At 39.7% G+C, this 18,953-nt stretch overlaps 1 protein-coding gene across 4 annotated transcripts in view; it reads left to right on the top strand.

The window, feature by feature from the left end:
- ESRRG (estrogen related receptor gamma) overlaps nt 1-18,953 on the top strand; it is a 620,633-nt gene that overhangs the window by 387,004 nt on the left and 214,676 nt on the right. Inside the window, exon 1 of one of the 4 annotated variants that reach the window (XM_004751470.2) lies at nt 4,672-4,862. The exons of 2 other annotated variants lie outside the window; for them this stretch is intronic. In XM_004751470.2, the coding sequence (XP_004751527.1) occupies nt 4,807-4,862 (56 nt within the window). In that variant the 5' untranslated portion in view covers nt 4,672-4,806. Of the gene's footprint in view, nt 1-4,671; nt 4,863-18,953 lie in introns of those variants that run through there. One more of the 4 variants, XM_004751471.2, reaches the window with a different exon arrangement.

Genomic DNA, 18,953 nt, shown 5'->3' with positions numbered 1-18,953 from the left:
GGTAGATATGTTGGAAATACAGTGTAACTCAAGTTGCTTTTCCCATTGGAGCTACTATAGTTTATAACTTAATCTTGCCTGATATTTTACCATGTATCTTATTAGCTTGATGAAATGAAAGTGAAATAATCCTAAATTAATTAAACAGAAACCGAATTGTCTCTGTTACTTTCTCTGTCTTCCTTTGGTTCCCACTCTCCCCACCCCCACTTTCACAAACCCTGAGAAAAGAGGTTTTGGTGTGTTATCGAGGTGAGGTAATTGCTCCCCAGAGAATGGGCTTTTTACATGGACTTGGTAATTTGGGAATGGGATGGATTTATAGGACAAGAGGTTTGTCAAAAGGCGAGGTTTTTATTAGTGCTTCTGTGGAAGTGATCACTTTCAGTCGAAATGATTGCTTCTTGCCAATCGAGACAATGATTTAAATATCAAAGCCTGTGCCCTAGAAATGAAAGGCAGCAGAAGATGAGGTATGATGAATTGATGGAGATTTGGTGGTGATAGAGAGGAAAGTAGTCATACTGAGTCTGAAAGTAGTCGTCACGTTCCCACTGGGAAAGGTGTGTTCTTAAGCAGGTTTAAAGCATAAAAGCAATCCCAATGCACAGATGAGGAAAAGAGGGGTAGGTACATGAGGTGACCTGCTCGGGGCCACCCAGGTCATCAGAGGACGCAGAAGGGATCCTGGTGTCTAAGCCTCCTGTTTGCCCAGCAGGACTCTTTTTTGCAGGGATGTTCATCTGTGGCTTTTCTTTTAGAGTTAAAGATAATAGTTTATAATAGTCTTGACTTGCTTTTTGCATTATGGCACATTATACTATACACAAGCTATCAAAGACAGCAGGGGAGATGGTTCAAAGAGTTAAAGAGCTTTTTTAAGGGTTTCTGGTCTTGAGGGAAAGATCCACAAAGGTAGGTTAGAAAACAATCGGAAAATCTAAATTTGTTATGCCTTGTTGAGTTTTAAATATTTAACAAATGACAGATGTGCAATATAAAATAAAATTTGCTTCAAAAATAGTGTGACAACTAGAAGCATTTTAAGACAGATTAGTCCTGTTAATTTTCACAAAAGGAAGATGGGAACTAAAAGTAGCTGTTAATATGCAATAATGGCAAGATGAAACATTTCTCATCATCTCTTAGCAGCATAAGAATTCACTGTTCGAATGTTTTAGGAAAGGATTCTGACTAAAATACAGTAAAATTTCCAGTACAGTAAACAGGAAGCTACGTGTTGTTTGCACTTGAGTTTTGCTTGTTGCCATTCTGTTCTTTCAAATGGAAATCAAGTATATTTTCTGCTGGTGTCTGTGCAGGAGTTAGGGCCTGAGGATGAAGTTGTGTGGGTATTTGTGACTGCATTGTTTAAGGAAAAAGAGATTGAAACTATGCATGGGCCCACAGCCTGGTGCATAATAGATAGATATTAACTAATTGATTAATATTCCATGTGAAATAGCCCTAAGAGGTTCTTTCATTTAGTCCCATTTTTTTTTCCTGCTTTGGGTAGACTCCTTGTGGTAAGATTGTGAAGTGTATTGACTGATTAGCAATATGTGTTTAGTCGAGGCTGTTTAATTTGTTTCATTTTTTCCCCAGTATCCTTTGTTGTTGAGATTCTAAAAGACGTATGCTCAGTATTGCTCATGATGTGTGTATTTCCTGTGATTATCCACTGTTTCCTCCTTCAAGGTGAGAAAACTGTGGCGAGGGAAGATTCTGAAGATGACTAAGCTGCGTGTTTATGAAATATTCTGGAAGCTGTCTTGCAGGTTTAGTGCAGTAGATGTTATTTTAAATTTCAAATTGGTTAAACTGGATTCGAGACAGTCCGTGTAATCTTAGGTCCTTGACTTGCAAAGGTGACACTCTGATCCCAAAGGGAACATACAGATCCGTGTATGTAGATACACTGGTATATTTCTGGTCGTTCAGAAAGCAGCTAGCTCAGTGGACACTGTACCTTGCACTGATGAAATATGGTTAGTGAGAGATCAGTGGGGACGATGCGCTGTCTGTTTGTACTTGTGTCTCTGTGAACACAGAAGAGACTGACACACGGAAGAGTCTAAACATGTCTAAAATATATACCAATGAGATCCAGTGGTTCCTAATGGGGCAAATCAGTACCCAAAAGGAAATAAGAAAATTCTGGGAAGTAAACGATGACTCCTATGAAGTGTGGTGATTTAAGGTCCATCGGTAAATAATTGACTACAAATCTTGTCTTTAAAAGGCCATTTCAAAGGAGTAATAAACAGGTTCTGTCACAGCATGATAATGCAAAGAAACTGAATACAGTGCAGGATTCTGCACAGGTGCAAAATTTGAATGTACTGAGTGCTTTAAGGTGGGTCGAGTACATAAAATTATTATTTTTTTAAGTGTCTTTAGAAAAAAATTAAAAAGGAACTCTGTTTTGGGGACATTGTTTAAAAATGTATACAACTGGATCTATTAATTACCCTGGGAATTTTAGTGTTCAGAAATGTAGATCATAATCTTTGAACCAAAGATGTTTTCTTTCATTCTGATGCTGTATTAGCTTCCATATTTCTTCAATTCTATTTTGGAAAAATCATGTTTCTATTCCAAATACCTCTTTATTTATTTTTTTTAATTATAAAATGATTACATGTCTCACTTTAGGTTGAATAGACAATCCTTTTTTTTTTGGGAGGTGGTGTCTGTAGAATGCTTGGATTTTCTTCTACATCTCAAAGCTCTTTTAATTCACTGCTCACAACCAAATTTACATCTTAATTGCAGAGTTCACATTTAACAATATAGACAGCATAATGCTACTGGTAATTAAGCTTTTACTACCTGCTTTTATACACTATTCTCAGGCACAGTTTTTGCTATGTGAGTTCTCATCTAAAAACTTGTAAGAATTTAGACCACAAATAAAAGGAATCAGACCCATATCTTAGATATGGTCAAATACATGGCAGGAAAATTGCTTTCTTCTGTGGGGGGACAAATCAGGTCTGTCATTTTTACATTCTGAATTTTAATGTGGCTGCTCTATTTTAGTGTTTTTGTTTTTTTTAAAAACCTAGAAAATCTGAAAGGGTTGAGAGAGAGTTGAGTTCTGATTTAGTGACTTCAACACACACTGAATATCTGAACTAATTTATTTTGATCTCAAAGATTATACTATTTATATCGTGGAACACTTTAGATGCAAAAGGTTGGTACCAGTAGAGCTGAATTACATCAAATTTGTGGGTCTTCTACTGTCCATAAGGGAGTAGTTTGCCATCAATAGCTAGCATCTATTCCAATATATTTGCTAGTATAAAAGAGCCTGTAGTTCCAAGTAGGACCTAAGAAAACTCTTTGTTATATGAAAACTAAGAACACATTCTACATTATTGAAGGGAAAATAACCTTCTCTTCTTACATCCTTAAAAAAAAAAATGTTTTTGATTGAGAATTCTTAGTTTGCCTAAATTGTTATCTCTTTGAAACTATTCCTTATAATGGCCAGACTGTGTGATGATTTACAAAATGTTTCTGCGTTGATTTTTTTTTTTTTAAAGCATTCAGGGTGTGTTATGTATAGAAACAAATATGTACACTGCATTTCATTTGGAAACTGATGTTTTGGATAAAATCATATACATTTGTATTTGCCTTCAAGTTTGGAAGCTTGTATTGAAATAAGTATGTGATTAAGAACACTTAGTGCACGGTGTAGTAATGCTCTCCAGGCAAGGCGGGGGGGTGGAGAGGAGACGCAGTCTGTATTTTGTCAAAATGCACTGAGATGGATTTAATGTACTATTTCCCCTACAGCCCTCAGACCCCCACCCCTGTAACTGGAGAAGCCAATTTGTCCTAGAGTTGTTTACCTTTGCTTTGAAAAAGCTATGCCTTGTGTATCTGTATGTAGAGAGACTGCACGTAAAGAAATGTTTACACACATAATTTGCATCGGCATCCTCTCAGTTTGGACGGAAGCACTGTTTCCTCTTCTGTAGTTGTGCAAAACTGCATTCCACCTCCGGGAGGACCCTCCCTGGGGCTCCCACGCCCCAACAATTTAGAAGACTGTCTTTGATTTTTTTTCCAATGCCCAGTATGGAGCAGGGAACCAGGAAAAGACGCGATTACGAATAAACGCGGGGGAGGGAAGTGGGCCACTGCCGAAGCGGCCGCCCCCGGGGGGTGTGAAACACAGACCCGGGCAGGACAAACTTATGCATTCTCTACCTTCCGCAGAACCCTCTCCCAAAGGCACCGAGAGTGTGCGTGCGTTCTTCTCCTCCAGGCAAAATGGGGCTCGGGTTGGACGCCCGAGACAAATCCCTCCAGTGCCTAGAGAGTTAAGTTAGTTGGGTTTCTTGTGTAGCTTCCCAGAACGAGGGAGAAAGACAGACCGAGAAGCGAACGCACGGTGCCTCCCGGGAGCGTCTCGATCGCCGCTGCGGGTCCCCGCGCCCCGTCCCCGGCCGCTGGCGGAGCCCGGTCCCCGCGGCTCCCCGCGCCCTGCCTACCTGCCCGGCCGCGCTCGCCGCCCGCAGCCTCCCGTCGCCTCCCTCCTGATTGGGCAGACGCCCCCCAATCGGCTGCGCGGCTGGGCCGGTGGGACTGCATATGTAAAGCCCTACTTCATATTAATAAGCTCCAATCGGGGCTTTAAGTCCTTGATTAGGAGAGTGTGAGAGCTTTGGTCCCAACTGGCTGTGCCTATAGGCTTGTCACTAGGAGAACATTTGTGTTAATTGCACTGTGCTCTGTCAAGGAAACTTTGATTTATAGCTGGGGAGCACGAATAATGGTTGCCGGTCGCACATGGATTCGGTAGAACTTTGCCTGCCTGAATCTTTTTCCCTGCACTACGAGGAAGAGTAGGTACCTTTTTCTTTCCTTTTTAAAACTCGCCGTGGGGGTGCGTGTGCGGGGGTGGGCACAGTGTATCTTTGCACACGGATTCAGGTAATGCCCTGGGTACGGTGTGTGCACGAGGGCTTGTTTGTGTCTGTCTTGTGCCTTTTGTGTTGAGGGTGATCTCCTAATTCAGTAAGTCGAGAATTGTTCTCTGACTACAATGTTACCTTTGAGGCAAAGCTCAGTGACTGTCAGTAAAACAGCTGTGTGACAGTCACTTCTTATTCAGGTGCTAAGAATAGGCACTTGGCACAAATGCTTAGTGAACTGTTAAAATGCATCTTTTACTAGGACCCATTTTCCCAAGGAAAGATGTTTTAAAATACAATATTCAAAATGATTTATACTATTGAGTGCCTCTTATGTATTTGCAGTTTGACAGATATTTTCAGCTCCCTGTCATTTCTTACCGAGCAGAGTTAGAGGCAAAATTGCACATTTACTAATTCTCCTTCAGAGAACAATTTAAAAACTAGCCCTGTGCCATTCAGGGCTAGAATAATGTTATTTGCATGGTTAGCGTTAAGTCAGCACTTAACTGACAAATCAGTCCATTAAGTAACATGAGATTTTCACACATTATAAATATTTAAGGGGAGGAAAAAAAAAAAAAAACTAAAGAAGAAACAGTAGTGACTTTTAAAATTTCCCCTTGAACAGACAACATTGAGATTGTGGATTTGTGTCATGGATCACGTCCAGAAAATAGGGAAAAGTACTTTTGTTCTTAGGTGCAGTTTAATTCGGATTCATGAATATCTTTATGCACATGGATTTGTGCGTCTATGTGTGTATATATCTTTATGCACATGGATTTGTGCGTCTATGTGTGTATATATCGGTACCTATATCTTTGGAACATTAAAGGTGGGGAAGAAGTGGAGGGGTAAGATAAGTCAATTAGGCATTCTTGTGTAGATGAGTAAGTCATAAACTTAATTTCAGCCCACTGTTAAGATAACATATTCGTCTACCCTGAGACCTGTCCCTGGATCATCTCTCTGTTGAGTCGGTTATACCGTTCTGCTTCCACATTACAGTAATACCAACTGTTATAATTCTGAAAAGAGTGCTCTTGGCACACATCTCTCTACAGATTGTGAAGAAAATCTGAAACTCTCGCCGAGGAGGCAGTGCATTATAGGTAGATGTCCACTAGCTGTCCTTTGTGACTGCGTATTGCATTGCTTTGTAATTAAGTAAGAGATGAAAAGTGACTCGCACTGTCAGTGGCTGCTCGTGTGTGTAGGGGTGCGAGTGTGTGTGGATCTGTCTCCGCACGCTTGCACGTGCCCCCCCACACACGTGTATGTGAGAGATCACACTCACATACACACTCGCGCAAGGGCTATTCTCCAAGAGATGGGCGTAGAAGGGACCGAAAGCTGGCAAGGTTGCATCCGGTTCGACAGACTCACGGCCAGAAACAACCTTAAATTGTGTGAAACTAAAAATGAGAAATAAACAAAGGTAGGGCTGCCCACTCAAGTGGGGCTTGAAGGTTAGTGCACCGGGGGTCATAGAACTGGAGGGTGTAAATGTCTTCCTGTCAGGGAGAAGGCTTTATCCACGCTCACCCAGATTCTGAACTTTCTTCGGTAAATAAATAAACAAAACAAACTTTAAAAATCCCCCAGAGGCTTCTTTTTAAAGTAGTTTTCTTGAATTTAACTTCTTATAGCTAATTTGAATAATTAGTTTAGATAAGCCTCTTAAAGCAGATGCATTTAAATGAAATCAGGGCACATGTCCTTTTGGCTTTGGCGCAAGATTCAAACTAGCTTTCTTTTTGGCTCAATTAAAAGTCATCTTTAAAAAAATACAGATTTATTGTCTGGATGCAGTTCTGATGGTTACGTGGTTCACTGGACAGACAGAAAGATCTAATGCTAAGCAACGCATCTGCCTCTCTGTCTCAATTAATAAACCACAGAATTTATACATGCTATTAATATTCATAGTAATTGTACTGGGTTAAACCCTATCACGTGTGTGTATACATAGAAATGAAACCAGAGTTATGCAGTTTCAGAGGAAAATATTAGCCAATTTCTGTTTTGGAGGCTGTTAAAAAGATGCGTACAATTTATTGACCACCATTAGGAGAGCCTAAAATGTTAACCTATAACTATGTGTTTTTTTTTTTATTTTAGGAAATGTGCCAGCACATTAAAGGACATAATACTTGAGAGCTTGCTTCACATTTAATAGCAGTAATAACTGATAGCATAAATAGATGAAAATAATATATCTGCTCATTTTGACATATGTGTCCGTCTAATCATTCTAAATGACTGTGCTCATCACATGAATCCCTTTCAACCTCTGATTAAAATGTAACATTGACTACAGGATTATAGAGCGGACTTAATTTTACTGACTGTTTTAACAGTTGTCACAGCTGTTGGAAGAAGGAAAGGCAATTGAAACACTCCAAAACAGGCAAGGCGAGGAGGGAACAGTTTAGTAAATTCAGCCTGATCATTGAAATCCCAACATTGCAAATGAACCAGATTTGTGTTTTAAAATTCCTCTTTGGAGCTATGCAAGTTTTATTTTGTACGGTCCACTCTTTCTGTGTCTCGGTTTGTTGTTGTTGTTGCTGTTTTTTCCCTCGGCCTCGTGTCTCCTTATTAACAGCAAAATGTAAATTGAAACACAACTATCCAAAAGTAATACTGTAATGTCAAAATGTATGAGATGAAAATAGGCAGGAAGAAGAGATTTGTACAGTAACCACAACAGCAGCAAGCCTAACTCCGAGCGGATACATTTTTTTTTTTTTTTTTAGAAAAAGGAGCTTGCCTAAATCACTTTAGATGTGATATTATTTGAAAACTATGAACAGACACTTTAAGTTTATTTTTCTAAGAAAGAACACCTAAACTCCAGACTTAGAGCTCATATTACTTTTCCTCCTGTTTCTTCTCTGTAAATCTGTTGAAAACACCTGCAGCCTTAAAGGTAGGTGGTGTAGGTGGGGTTTTCAGATGATTTCTTTGTAAATTGCTGGAAGTGACAACTAATGCACTTGAGGGGTGAGTGTTCTTGAGCGGCAGAATCTTGTAACCTTGCCCATCCCTGCACGAAAGTGAACAGATTAATTCTATTTTTCTGAAAATTTCATAGCCATTGTACATTTCCCAAACTATAGATAGTCAAGATTGCCAGACAGTGTGTATTACATAACATGTGATTTTCTCCTTCGAGTAAGCAAAAATAAGTGTTCCTGAGTTAATGGAATAAATGTGGGAGAGGAGTGGTGCGTAAATGATGGGCACCCCATGTTTCACCAGCCCTTTGTGTCAGTAGATTTATGGATTACCTTATAAACATTTGGTGGTTAAGTTTAGAAATCCTCCTTTTGACAGAAAGGGCTGGAAAACAGCTTTCCCTTTCCTGAGTAGAGGCAAGGGTGATGGTGTTGGCTGGTTCTTATGGTGATGGTTTCTCATCTTAATGTGTTTATGGCACTGCTGCTTTATTTACTGAGCCTTGTGTGTTGCAGCGGTAATTAACCCATGTTATTAGCAAAGCCCTTGTGGATATCCATTAATTCTCTTGCATGGATGATCATTTTTCCAGTGTTTTCCCCCCAATAAGGTATCATTGTTCTTCCTTTTTTTTTTGAATTCTAAATTGATGGCCTTTGATATATTTCTTTGATTTAATCTGACCTGTAATATATATTGATCATCTTATTAAAAAGGGTATTGTAATTCTGTTTTTAAAAATGCTCATAGAAGCTGGAGAAAAGATTTTTTTTCCCCCCTTTGGTTTTCTTTTCAAAGTCAAAAAGAAAAGAAATTAAGGTTTAAAAAGGAAATAATATGGGAAATCAGGTTTAACTCCAGATTTTCCAGGTTTTAGAATTTATGATAATTTGGGTCTTTGAGGTCTTTGAATCAGATTTTTACTTAGTTAATAACACTTTAGGCATTTTTTATAAAATATCGAGCCAGCAGAAAAATACTTGTGCTTCCTGTGCTGAGAAAAGATAAGGACCATCTCATTAGCTGGGCCATACTTTTGCAATTAATTTTAGATACATGGTGCTATTCATCAAAGAGGGCAGGTAACTTCTCTATGAGTATATTTAACAATACTTTCACAATACCTTACTTCAGGAAGATCTACAGACAAAGAAGAGACCTTTCTTTTGGGAGGTAGGCATAATGCCCGGTCTCAAGTCCGTATCACTTGTGAAAAATTCCTCAACATTTGTTTTAGCCTAGTGACTAAAAAAAAAAAAAAAAATTTCTTTGTTTTACTTTTAAAGTGCTGTGCAGCACGGAAGGTTTGGCTTCTAGGATTTCATAAAACAGATTCAGATCTGTGTCCATGGTTGGTACTTGGTCAGACAAGTGGCAATTAATGGCAATGATTTCTGTGAAACCAGTTAATATCAAATAAACTTTTTAGAGCCACCTCTGAATCATTTGGAAATAGAGAAGAGCATCGGAGGTATTTCAATAGGACTTTAAAGTCATTGCAGTAGTAGCTAAGCTTGGCTTGGAATTTTGCTTCATAGCAAAGTCATGGAAGAGAGAAACAATACAACGTTGATCTGTTCTAAGTGCATATGAGCTCTGGCCCTCGCCAGCTCTCTGGAGAAAATCTTTGATTACACTGGCCCAGTTTGTTCAGTTTTTATCTCTTTTACATCCACGGGCCTTGTATTAAATTGTCATTGTCCTAAAGCACATGAGATAGAAATGAATTGCAGTTTGCGACGTTCTCTGACAGTGAAATATTTAGGTTCTCTTTCTCCAATCATACTTATGTGTGCATTTGATAGTGCAGGGGGGACACCAGGCGTCTCTGCCGCTTCTCTTCTCCTCAGTGCATTTCGTATGCTTTGCTGTTGATGATTTTCACCGCCATGTGTATATGGATATGCATGGTCTGGACTATTACACATACGTCAGGACACACATCGTACTTTAAAATCCAGAGCAGTCTGTAGAATACACACACGTGTGTGTTTGCGTGTATAGATGCACGTGAAATATGTACCTCCCTGGGAAGAGGCAGGCTGCTAACAGTGCTCATTACGTTTATATAATAAAGGGAATCTCAGGTATTTTTCAGATCGATTAGTTGCCAGTTCAATGTGCCAGGCATGATTTTAACCTGGAATTCGTGTTTCGGGTATTTGCCAGGTCTGATTTTCAACAGAATGGGTTTAACTATACAGAAAGACAGGTTAACAGGTAACCTAATAACTCGATTTGTTTCTGATTTTATGAATTTTTAACTGCTATCCTTCCTAAATTCAAAAGCTGGTAATCATAAATGATTTGTAAAATAGGAAATAAGCTACTAATATTAAATGCATCATTTAATGGTTTGGGCCCAAGTCCAAGATACAGTTTTGAATCAGCTCTTGGCTACATTCTTTTTTTTTTTTTTTTTTTTAAATTCAAGGGCCTGACAAATATATCTGAATGTAAACACGATAGCTCTCAGAGAAATGCATCAATAGGAATTTTATTTATCCGTATTACATAAATATGTCATTTCCTCATTTTTTTTCCCTTTTTTCCCCTGAAAGCAAATATAGAAGGCTAGTAAGTGTTCTGTTTCTCTAAAGTACATCACAGATTTCAGAATTTTTGAATTTTACTCGAAGGGGTAAGTTTAGAGATCTGTGATTTTGCTTAGTAAATCTGAATGAGTGTTGAGAAAGAACAGTCAGCCAGCTGCTCTTTGTGCTGTACTTCTTATCTTATTTATATTCTGGTTTAAATTCCTGGATTCATTTCCTATCTTTACTTGTATGTATAGCACTTAAACAAATTTGATGTTTCTTTCTCTCTTCTTTTACATCCTACTGTTTCTTTCTGCCAGTGCATCACATCAGAGCTAGCTTCTTTATTATTTGAGGGTGATAAGTGACAGCCTTTGCCTTTTGAAGGATTTACCTGGCATCTCATTCTTGTCTCAAGTTCATTTCAGACTTCTGTTTTCCAAGATCTAGGAAACCTCAGCTACTAAAAATAATTTCCATTCAGAGTTTTTTTTAGCAAACGCATCTTTCCTCTCTACTTTTTTCTTGACAGAAGTGCCAGGTGTTTCTTTTTCTCTGATTTGGACACTCTTTCTCATTATTTTCCAAATGTATTTTCTAGTCAGTTATACAAAACCATCAAATTGAAAGGATTTAGATTTTGCGGTAGTGGTGGTGTGCGTGCGTGTACGTGTTCGTAGGCATATGTGTGCCCATGCATGTATCAGTCCCCTTTTTATTGAAAGAAATTTTTTGAATGTTTGGAGGAAACTTGCTTTTTGTACTTTTGATTATGCTTTTGATTTCTTCAGGTGCCATGCCATCTTAGTTTATGGCAACAAATGTATATTTGGAAGAGAACTCACTAAGGCAAAGCATTCAAAGAAAAGGTGCAGTTTTAAATAAAATGACTTCTCACTGGTCCATCGGAGTGCACTTCAGTATACTGGCATGGACCTGTGTGTGCCTTTGAATAGAGATAAGCAATACCCAGCCCTGGCCGTCAGAAATGCAACCTATGGCTGTAGCTTTGGCACTTAAAATCTCTTTACTGCTTCAAGTGTGAAACTCATGGAGAGCCTACCTAAGATTAGATTACGTTGTTTAAAAAAAAAAAAATGAACTTCAAAGTAAATTTATGTTTTAATTTTAAAAGGCAGTCTTTGTCCTATACGTTCTTCTGTGCTTTCTCATACTGCTGAGAGTGACACAGAATTGCATATATACTTTTCATCATTTTGATTGGAAGTACACATTATGTGTAATATGCCTTGGCAGTACTTACCTAGCCAAAGAAAACAAATTAATACTAGGCATACTGAAGGCTGTCAGGCATATCACAGATGTGTCAATTTAACTTTGCTTCATCATACACCTTCTCCACAAACAATTGGTTAAGATGGTACTAAATAAAAGTGAAGCTACCGATAAATTCTCCTATCATATCAGAGATTGATGGCTAGTAGAAGTGTATTGAAAACCAGCATGCTTGCCTACTTCTCTTTAAAACTCTGTGGGAATACAGACAGCACAGACAATAATGAGTTTTGTACCAGAAAAAAAAAAAAAAAAAACCCAAGAGTGGGGGAGGATAACTTAAACATGTTCAAATCTTTCTACTCTCTTGGAAGTAACAAAGGGATTTATTGTTTTAAAAGTCTCTGAAGTGGTGAACCTCCGTTGCTCCTGAGTGTGAAGTAAATAAAGACTTTAAGAAGTGGAGAATCGGAAGGAGCATGGGCAATCCATCTTTAACAAGGGACATCTCTTTTTGTTGCACTTTGCATACATTTTCTGAGGAAGATAAAAGTCTTGGGCGTTCTTTTCGTATGGCTTATTCAAAATGCAAAAAGAAAAATGAAATTTGAAAAAGAACTTGTGCACAGAAAATAGGCAGATGCATGCTAACTTTTTTTCCCTTCCATGGTCAGGATGGTTCCCTCGCACATGAAAATTTGAATTTTTCATCGATCCTAGGAAGATTTTGCTTATTTATAATGGCTTTTGAGAATTTAAACAAAAGGCACGTTAAATAAATGCTCACTTTTAATGCTTACAATGTGAACTGAAATGTTTTAAAAGGTATTCTTTTCAAGGCAGTTATTATATTTACATTTTATAGTTGTAAGAATTTATTTTACTTTGAAAAGTGTCTAAAATCACATCCATAGTTAGCAAAAATAACAAGTAATATGAAAAATTATAGAGACCAAGGTACTTGTCTAGAGAAAAGTATTCAGATATGAGGCTCTTTAATCAATTGCCCTTTGCCCTCCGTAATTCCAAATTATCACAGAACTTGAACTTCTCCAAAAATGTAAGCTGGCTGCATTAAATTAGCTTCATTTTCCCATAAATGAAGGAATCCTCTGACAATGCTTTGATCAGCATCACTAATCTATTAAAACAGATCAGATATTTTAAGGAGGAATATTATGTTTGCAACCCATTGTTCATGACCCAGGAAAGGGAAAGGTACATATGGTTGATGAGACTCGTGTCTTTTTTTTTCTATGAGGAAGTAACTGTATACAGTTGGTGCTGGGTCCAGTAGATGACAGAAGCATCGCTTTATCCGTAGACTTCCATGAGACCTGCCTCATCAGTCGTGGGATCATAGTGTCCCAGCTGGAAAAGCAACCATCAGCTGAATTGTACTGAACTCCACACTTGGCTTATACCTCGCGCTGCTCTACACATCTAAGGAGAGACTCATTCTGGTCTTGGAGTCTAGACAGAATCAGTAGTTGGGCTCAGGTGGGAGCATGTGGCCGCCTTTTTCTGTCCTCTCCTAGCCATTCAGTACAAGATGGTGAGGAACAAATGGCTAATTTATGCATAGGAGCCCAAGCAGAGATTCTTTCCCAGGGTCAGAAATTTATGATTCAGTTGTTCAAGTACATTTTAGATTTCTCTAATGTTCTATAAATGTCATTGTTGTCTTTCATGCTCCAAAGACCTTCCCATCAATGATTAGGTGTGTCTCTCAATTCGTATGAACCATGAACTGGTCTAAGCATTTTTTAATAGATAGAAATGGAGAGCAGATCACCTGCTCAGGTTGGCCTGGGTGATGATTCGTTCCTCATAGCTTTATATGGAACTGTTCAGTTGGTTAAGTCTGAAGAATGAGAAAAATACAAAGAGGTTATACACTCAAATTATATTTTTTTAATTTTTTTTTTATTTCCTTATAGTGAACAAAACTTTAATGTCTAGAGCATTTATGAGGGTTGTAATGATTGGAAAATCTGTCCTGAGAATGTGGTCACCATATGTGACAGCCTTGCTTTCTATCTTGTCTTCAGTTTATGGGGTAAGTTCGGTGATATTGTCTATTGTCTTACTTTGCTTATGTAATGAACCTCTCTTCGTCCACACTGAGATAATCTGAGAGGTGGGAGAAATCCCTGCACTGCTCTAAGAAACTTCCCTCAACCCCCTCCATGGCAGCGATACTTTCTTTGAAAATGTCTGTTTCTATTCATCTGTTTTGCTAAGGGATCATTTACTGTGATTAAAGGTAAGTACATGAGATTCATCCGTATTTGCATACACAGTAGATTCTAACCCCCTCTCGAATTCCAAAGGGCTTGCCTTCAACTTTTCATATTTGTTTTCCTTTGTTTCTGTTTGTTGTCCATTCTAGTTGAGCGCTTTTATGGTATGTTCTTGATTGTTGTCAGTTTGGGGTACTCACTGCTGACATTTTTGTTAAGTTAATGTCCCAGCACAAAAATCCGTGGCAGCCTGGAGTCTGGCTACAGGGCGTGGAGGATACAACTTCTGTATGATTGTGTGTAAATACAGTTAGTTAGTTGGGGGTTTATCAGATAGCTTGGCAGAAAGAGAGAGGAGCAGTACAAACTGTTTTCAGTAACTGCGCTGTTCATACACCTGATAAGATTGAGAGAGCTTTTCGAAATGCTGATAGGCTTTGAATAAGAAAAGAATAATCACTCTGCTACTGGCACCAGCTTATCGGGAACGAAGTAAAATGCCAACACTTTTACATTAGCAAAAGTAAATGTTTTAGACACTCTGTGCCTTTTTTCATTCAAGTTAAATAGTAGGGCTGCTTTTGAGTGTGCATAATGAATAGCAGGATTTATTACCTTGACTAAATTACAGGTGAATATGTTGATAAAGGAACCTTCAGCATCACCAGCAGCTTCTTCGATAAGCAGGTGCATCTAGGCTGTACATTCTCTGGAGAAATTAAGTATGCCTTTTCCCAATCCAGTTCTATTAAACATCATTTCTGATGTTAGAAGATGCAGTTATGTCCTGTGTCAATCGAGTCCCCTTGTTTTCCAGCAGAGGGGTGACAGGCATTTGAAACTTAGCTTATCAGACTTGTAAAAATGCTTGCGTGCTGTTGTTCAGTAAGTTAGGGCATGTGGACGTTGATGTCACTTGTGCTGAACCAGCGAAGTCCTATATAAGAAAACTTGTTTTTGCACCCCCCCCCCGGAATGGAATGAGATTAATTATAAATTTAGGATGCTTTAATGAGCAGATAAATGTATTTGTCCAAGCCACAGCCCATTTTAAAGCACCTCCCCTGACAAAGAGAGAGATATTGGTTTTGCTCTTAATATAAACCATTAACTTTCCCAGCTCAACCATCTTCTCTTCTTTGTAATTGGACGCCTACAAATAATTTGGTGTATTCAGATTTGATAAATGATAGTGCAAGAGCAGATTGATTGATTTTGGATTACTATTGATTACTCTCAATGAGATCACTGTGACACACTCGAATCAATAGTATTCGATTAAGCAAGGCACCAGCGTTCTATACATTCAGCAGCAGCGGGAGATTCGGGAACAGAATGTTCACAGGCTGATAAATTGACAAAGCGTTCAGCTTTAAATAGCCCTTTGTTCAGCACTAGTTCCTTAAAATATATTTCACTGGAAAGTTCGTTTTTGCAACTCTGGGCCTTTCTGTGGAAGAAAGGTCATCAGTTTCAGGTTTATTAAATTTTAACTAAAAACAACTGAGCTCCATTTAGGTGTAAAACAATTTAAGTACTTAATGCAGGCAACCTTCATGCTTTGGAGCTGTTGCTCAAAGGTTTCATTCTTTTATGAAGATGTCAATTGTAAACATAAAAATGCATCACTGGAAATGTAATGGTTTAAGATTCAGGCCGAAATAAAAATTCCTGCCCGAGGAAAGCACTATAATCAAAATAAGGTGGTCTTACCTTTGCTCAGAAGTGGGCGTTCTCCGGAGCCCCCCTGCAGGGCAACTGCACGGCGAACCCCTTGAACCCCTTGATCATGCGTACAGCGGCTGTCGCGGCTGCTGCTCTTCCTTCTGATCCGAGGGCTTCCCTCCTGTCGCCGGCACTCCACGCGGAACACTCAGGATCATTTGATCTCGGAGCTGCGACTGCTGCTCGTCCACGGGGTTCTTTCTGTCCTGAGCAAACTCAAAAGTCCCCCGGGGAAAAGAAACTCATCCATGGTTCCAGTCCTTAAGTGAAGGGTGAAGGATGAGATTGTTTCCATCACACTCCGTGGTGGCGTGGTCTCGGCGCTTGGAAGGAAGCGTGGGCTCTTCTATTATCTGGGATTGCCTCTCAGAAAAGTGAGTCCTGTAGTAAACGCTCCACTGGAAATGTGAACCATCGAATGTGCAAAACTTGATTTCCAGTGACCTCTTGACTGCGAGGACCTGAGTACCCCACATTGTCCCAGGTTCGAGTTTTGAAATATACTTAGGTAAATTGTCCCATTTTGATAATAATGAAACAAAACCAGATGAAATTAGAGGTGGCATTCTGAGGGAGAATTAGGAGGGAAGTCAAATCGGAATCATGAAATTCCCCGACAAACTTCACCCTTTTTTGTGTGAAAGTGAGGTAATAGGATTCTAATTATGTTTTCATGAAACCACATGAAATTGCCATTCTTGTAGGTCAAGAAGTGGTCGTCTCTCAGCATCTTCCTGTGATTCAACATAATAATTGAATTTATTCCTATACTTCTCATATTACGTAAGCAGATTGAAAGCGACAACTGTTATTGTTTTATTTGATTTTATGATGGGCTGTGTCAGGTTAGGGGGACACATGCATTCTGTCTACAGCTAAGGCAAGTATATCATAGGAGCATTTTTAAGAACAGTTTTTGTTTTCTTTAAGACTTGGGAGTGGTCCCAAGTATGCAGTATTATACATGCTGAAAAAGTATGCATTTACCTGGCTTCTCACCTGTGGTAGCTAAGCTGCTTCGGAGAATCCCTGTGCGTTTTCCCTCAGCTGAGGAAGAGCGTGGTACAGACCAGGGAGTAGCTCGAGTGCTGACCCTCCAAAAAAGAGGACATTGCTAAGGGTAGATAAGAAACAAACCAGGGAAAAGACACCGACACCTCGAACATCTCATCCTCACGTTTGTTCATGAACAGAGCCTTAAAATGCGAAGTAGCACTTTGCGTGCTTCCCCCCAGAGAAGTATGAAAACTCTGCTCCATTAAATCTGTGCACCACTGAGGTTTAGGCAGACCCAGGACTCCCCAGCTTGGCCGTGGAGCCCATGATGCTTTTTTGGCTGTTGCAAGTAGTAAAGGTGCTCCGGGACATGTAAGAAAGTGATCCCCGAGTTCCCATCTGACACCCCCTCCCCGGACGTGCAGCTCTTCCTGGAGCTCTGCTGTGCTGGCCAAAAGGGAGCTTTCTGTGCTCACCTGTGGGCAGAGTCTGGCTTCCAGAGAGAAGGGACCTGGGCTCAGGGTCTGTAGGTAGGAGAGAGGGGCTCCGGGGCCATTGCTGGCAATGTCAGCCCAAAGCACCTCCTGCCTTAGGGTCATATCAGGACTGGGTCAGTTTTTCTTGCTCTGGGTAAGCGCACGACAACTCACATCTTGTTTCGGAGCAAAGGAGGGTGGGCTTCGTTTACTGGAAACGTGATTGAGCGGATGCCTCCAACTGGTCCCTCCGTCAGTCTCGGGGTTTTCCCTCAGTAGCGAATTTCCCCCCTGTCTGTGGCACTGAATTTGATTTATCGCTGGTACTAAGATCAAAAAAGAAGTCATTCCTTTTGATGTTTGCTATTAGGCACATGCAGTGCAGGGTGGGAGCCTGGGGCGAGCGTCTTAGCATCCAAGTCACTGTCCTGGTCACTCAGTGGCCACTGATGGCAGAACGTACGATTTTCTATCTCTATTCATTTTGGATGTAAAATCCGAGGATAAGAGAGATTAGCCATAGGGCATTTTAAATTCATATTTAGGTTGGTTTCAGTGATAGATTCTTTCAGGAAGGACACAAAGTGTGGCTCACGTGGACCCCTGATTAGGACATTTTCGTTTTTACTGCGTGGGCATTAATTTTACCCAAAGACATACACAGCTGAGGAATAGAACTAAGGCCATGGGGTTCAGTTTCCTTCAGAAAAGAGCAATCGGTGGCCTTTATTGTTGGGTGGCAAACTTGGGGGACATGGGAACCTTATTTGCCAAACGGGAGGGAAGATTTGCCGGGGTCAGCTTGTCCCGTCTCCTGGTCCCTGGTCAGGCTTTGTTTGCAGCTCTGTACAGTAGCTTTTGTCTGGCTCCTCGGCTCCTCCAGGAGAGGGATTTCTCCCAGCAGCGTGAGCCCCGGCCCATCAGCAGGCTGCTAGTCAGCAGCAGGTGTGAACAACATAAAACAGGATTAACACTGAACCAGAGTGTGTACTAAAAACAGAATCCCCGCCTTGCTTTTAAAAGGACGGCAGGCCAGGAAGATAGAAGCCACTGTGGTCCCTACACTCTGTGTTTACTAAACAGTGTTCAATGGACTATGCAAATGGTTCTGTTTAGGTGGGGAGAAGGCCTGCAAGGAATCCTGTTCTCTCTCTCTCTCTCTCTCTCTTGCTTTTTTGAACTGTAAACTCAAAACTTAGGTAGAAAATGCTTCTTAGACTTTCAGAGGGGAAACACAAAACAGAACCAGGGGGATCTGGTTAAATCTTGCACGAGGATTACAGTTAGTATCCAGAGGTACTATCCTTCCTTACTAATTAAAGTTGATAGTTACTCAGTGTGCTCTGTTTCCAGCCTCTCAAAGATTTTAGCCATTGGTTTATCCTACCATTTGTGTGTGTGTGTGTGTGTGTGTGTGTGTGTTTAATGATGTGTCTTAATTTATCTTTTTCACCTAGGGAGGTGAACCACAAAGAAGTAAAAGAAGTAATTTCTTTAGATTGTACCCTCTCTCCCCCAATTCTGTTTTTCAGTTAGTGATGCCTACGTATGAAGAAGAAAGCCAGCCGGCACATGCAAAAAAAAAAAATCATAGTTAATTTGGGAAGGCTGCATGTGTTTAACAAATTGGGCATTGCATCAAACTTATGGCATTTGAGTCACTTTATCAATATTTTGTTTAGGAAAGAGGAAAGTGGCACTTAAAAATCTATTTCTCTTTTTAAATTATGCCAATTATAACATATACTATATATTTGGATAAAATTTAAAAATTTTTAAATTTGGATATCTATATTTAATGACTAACTTGTCTTGTGGAGCTGTAGGAGTTGGCCACATCCAGGA

This window comes from Mustela putorius, unplaced genomic scaffold, assembly GCF_011764305.1.
Source record: "Mustela putorius furo isolate JIRA1106 unplaced genomic scaffold, ASM1176430v1.1 tig00000508_pilon_pilon_pilon, whole genome shotgun sequence".
Lineage (NCBI taxonomy): Eukaryota > Metazoa > Chordata > Mammalia > Carnivora > Mustelidae > Mustela > Mustela putorius.
The sequence above is the reverse complement of the archived record's forward strand: the minus strand, read 5'-3'. Positions and strand labels throughout refer to the sequence as shown.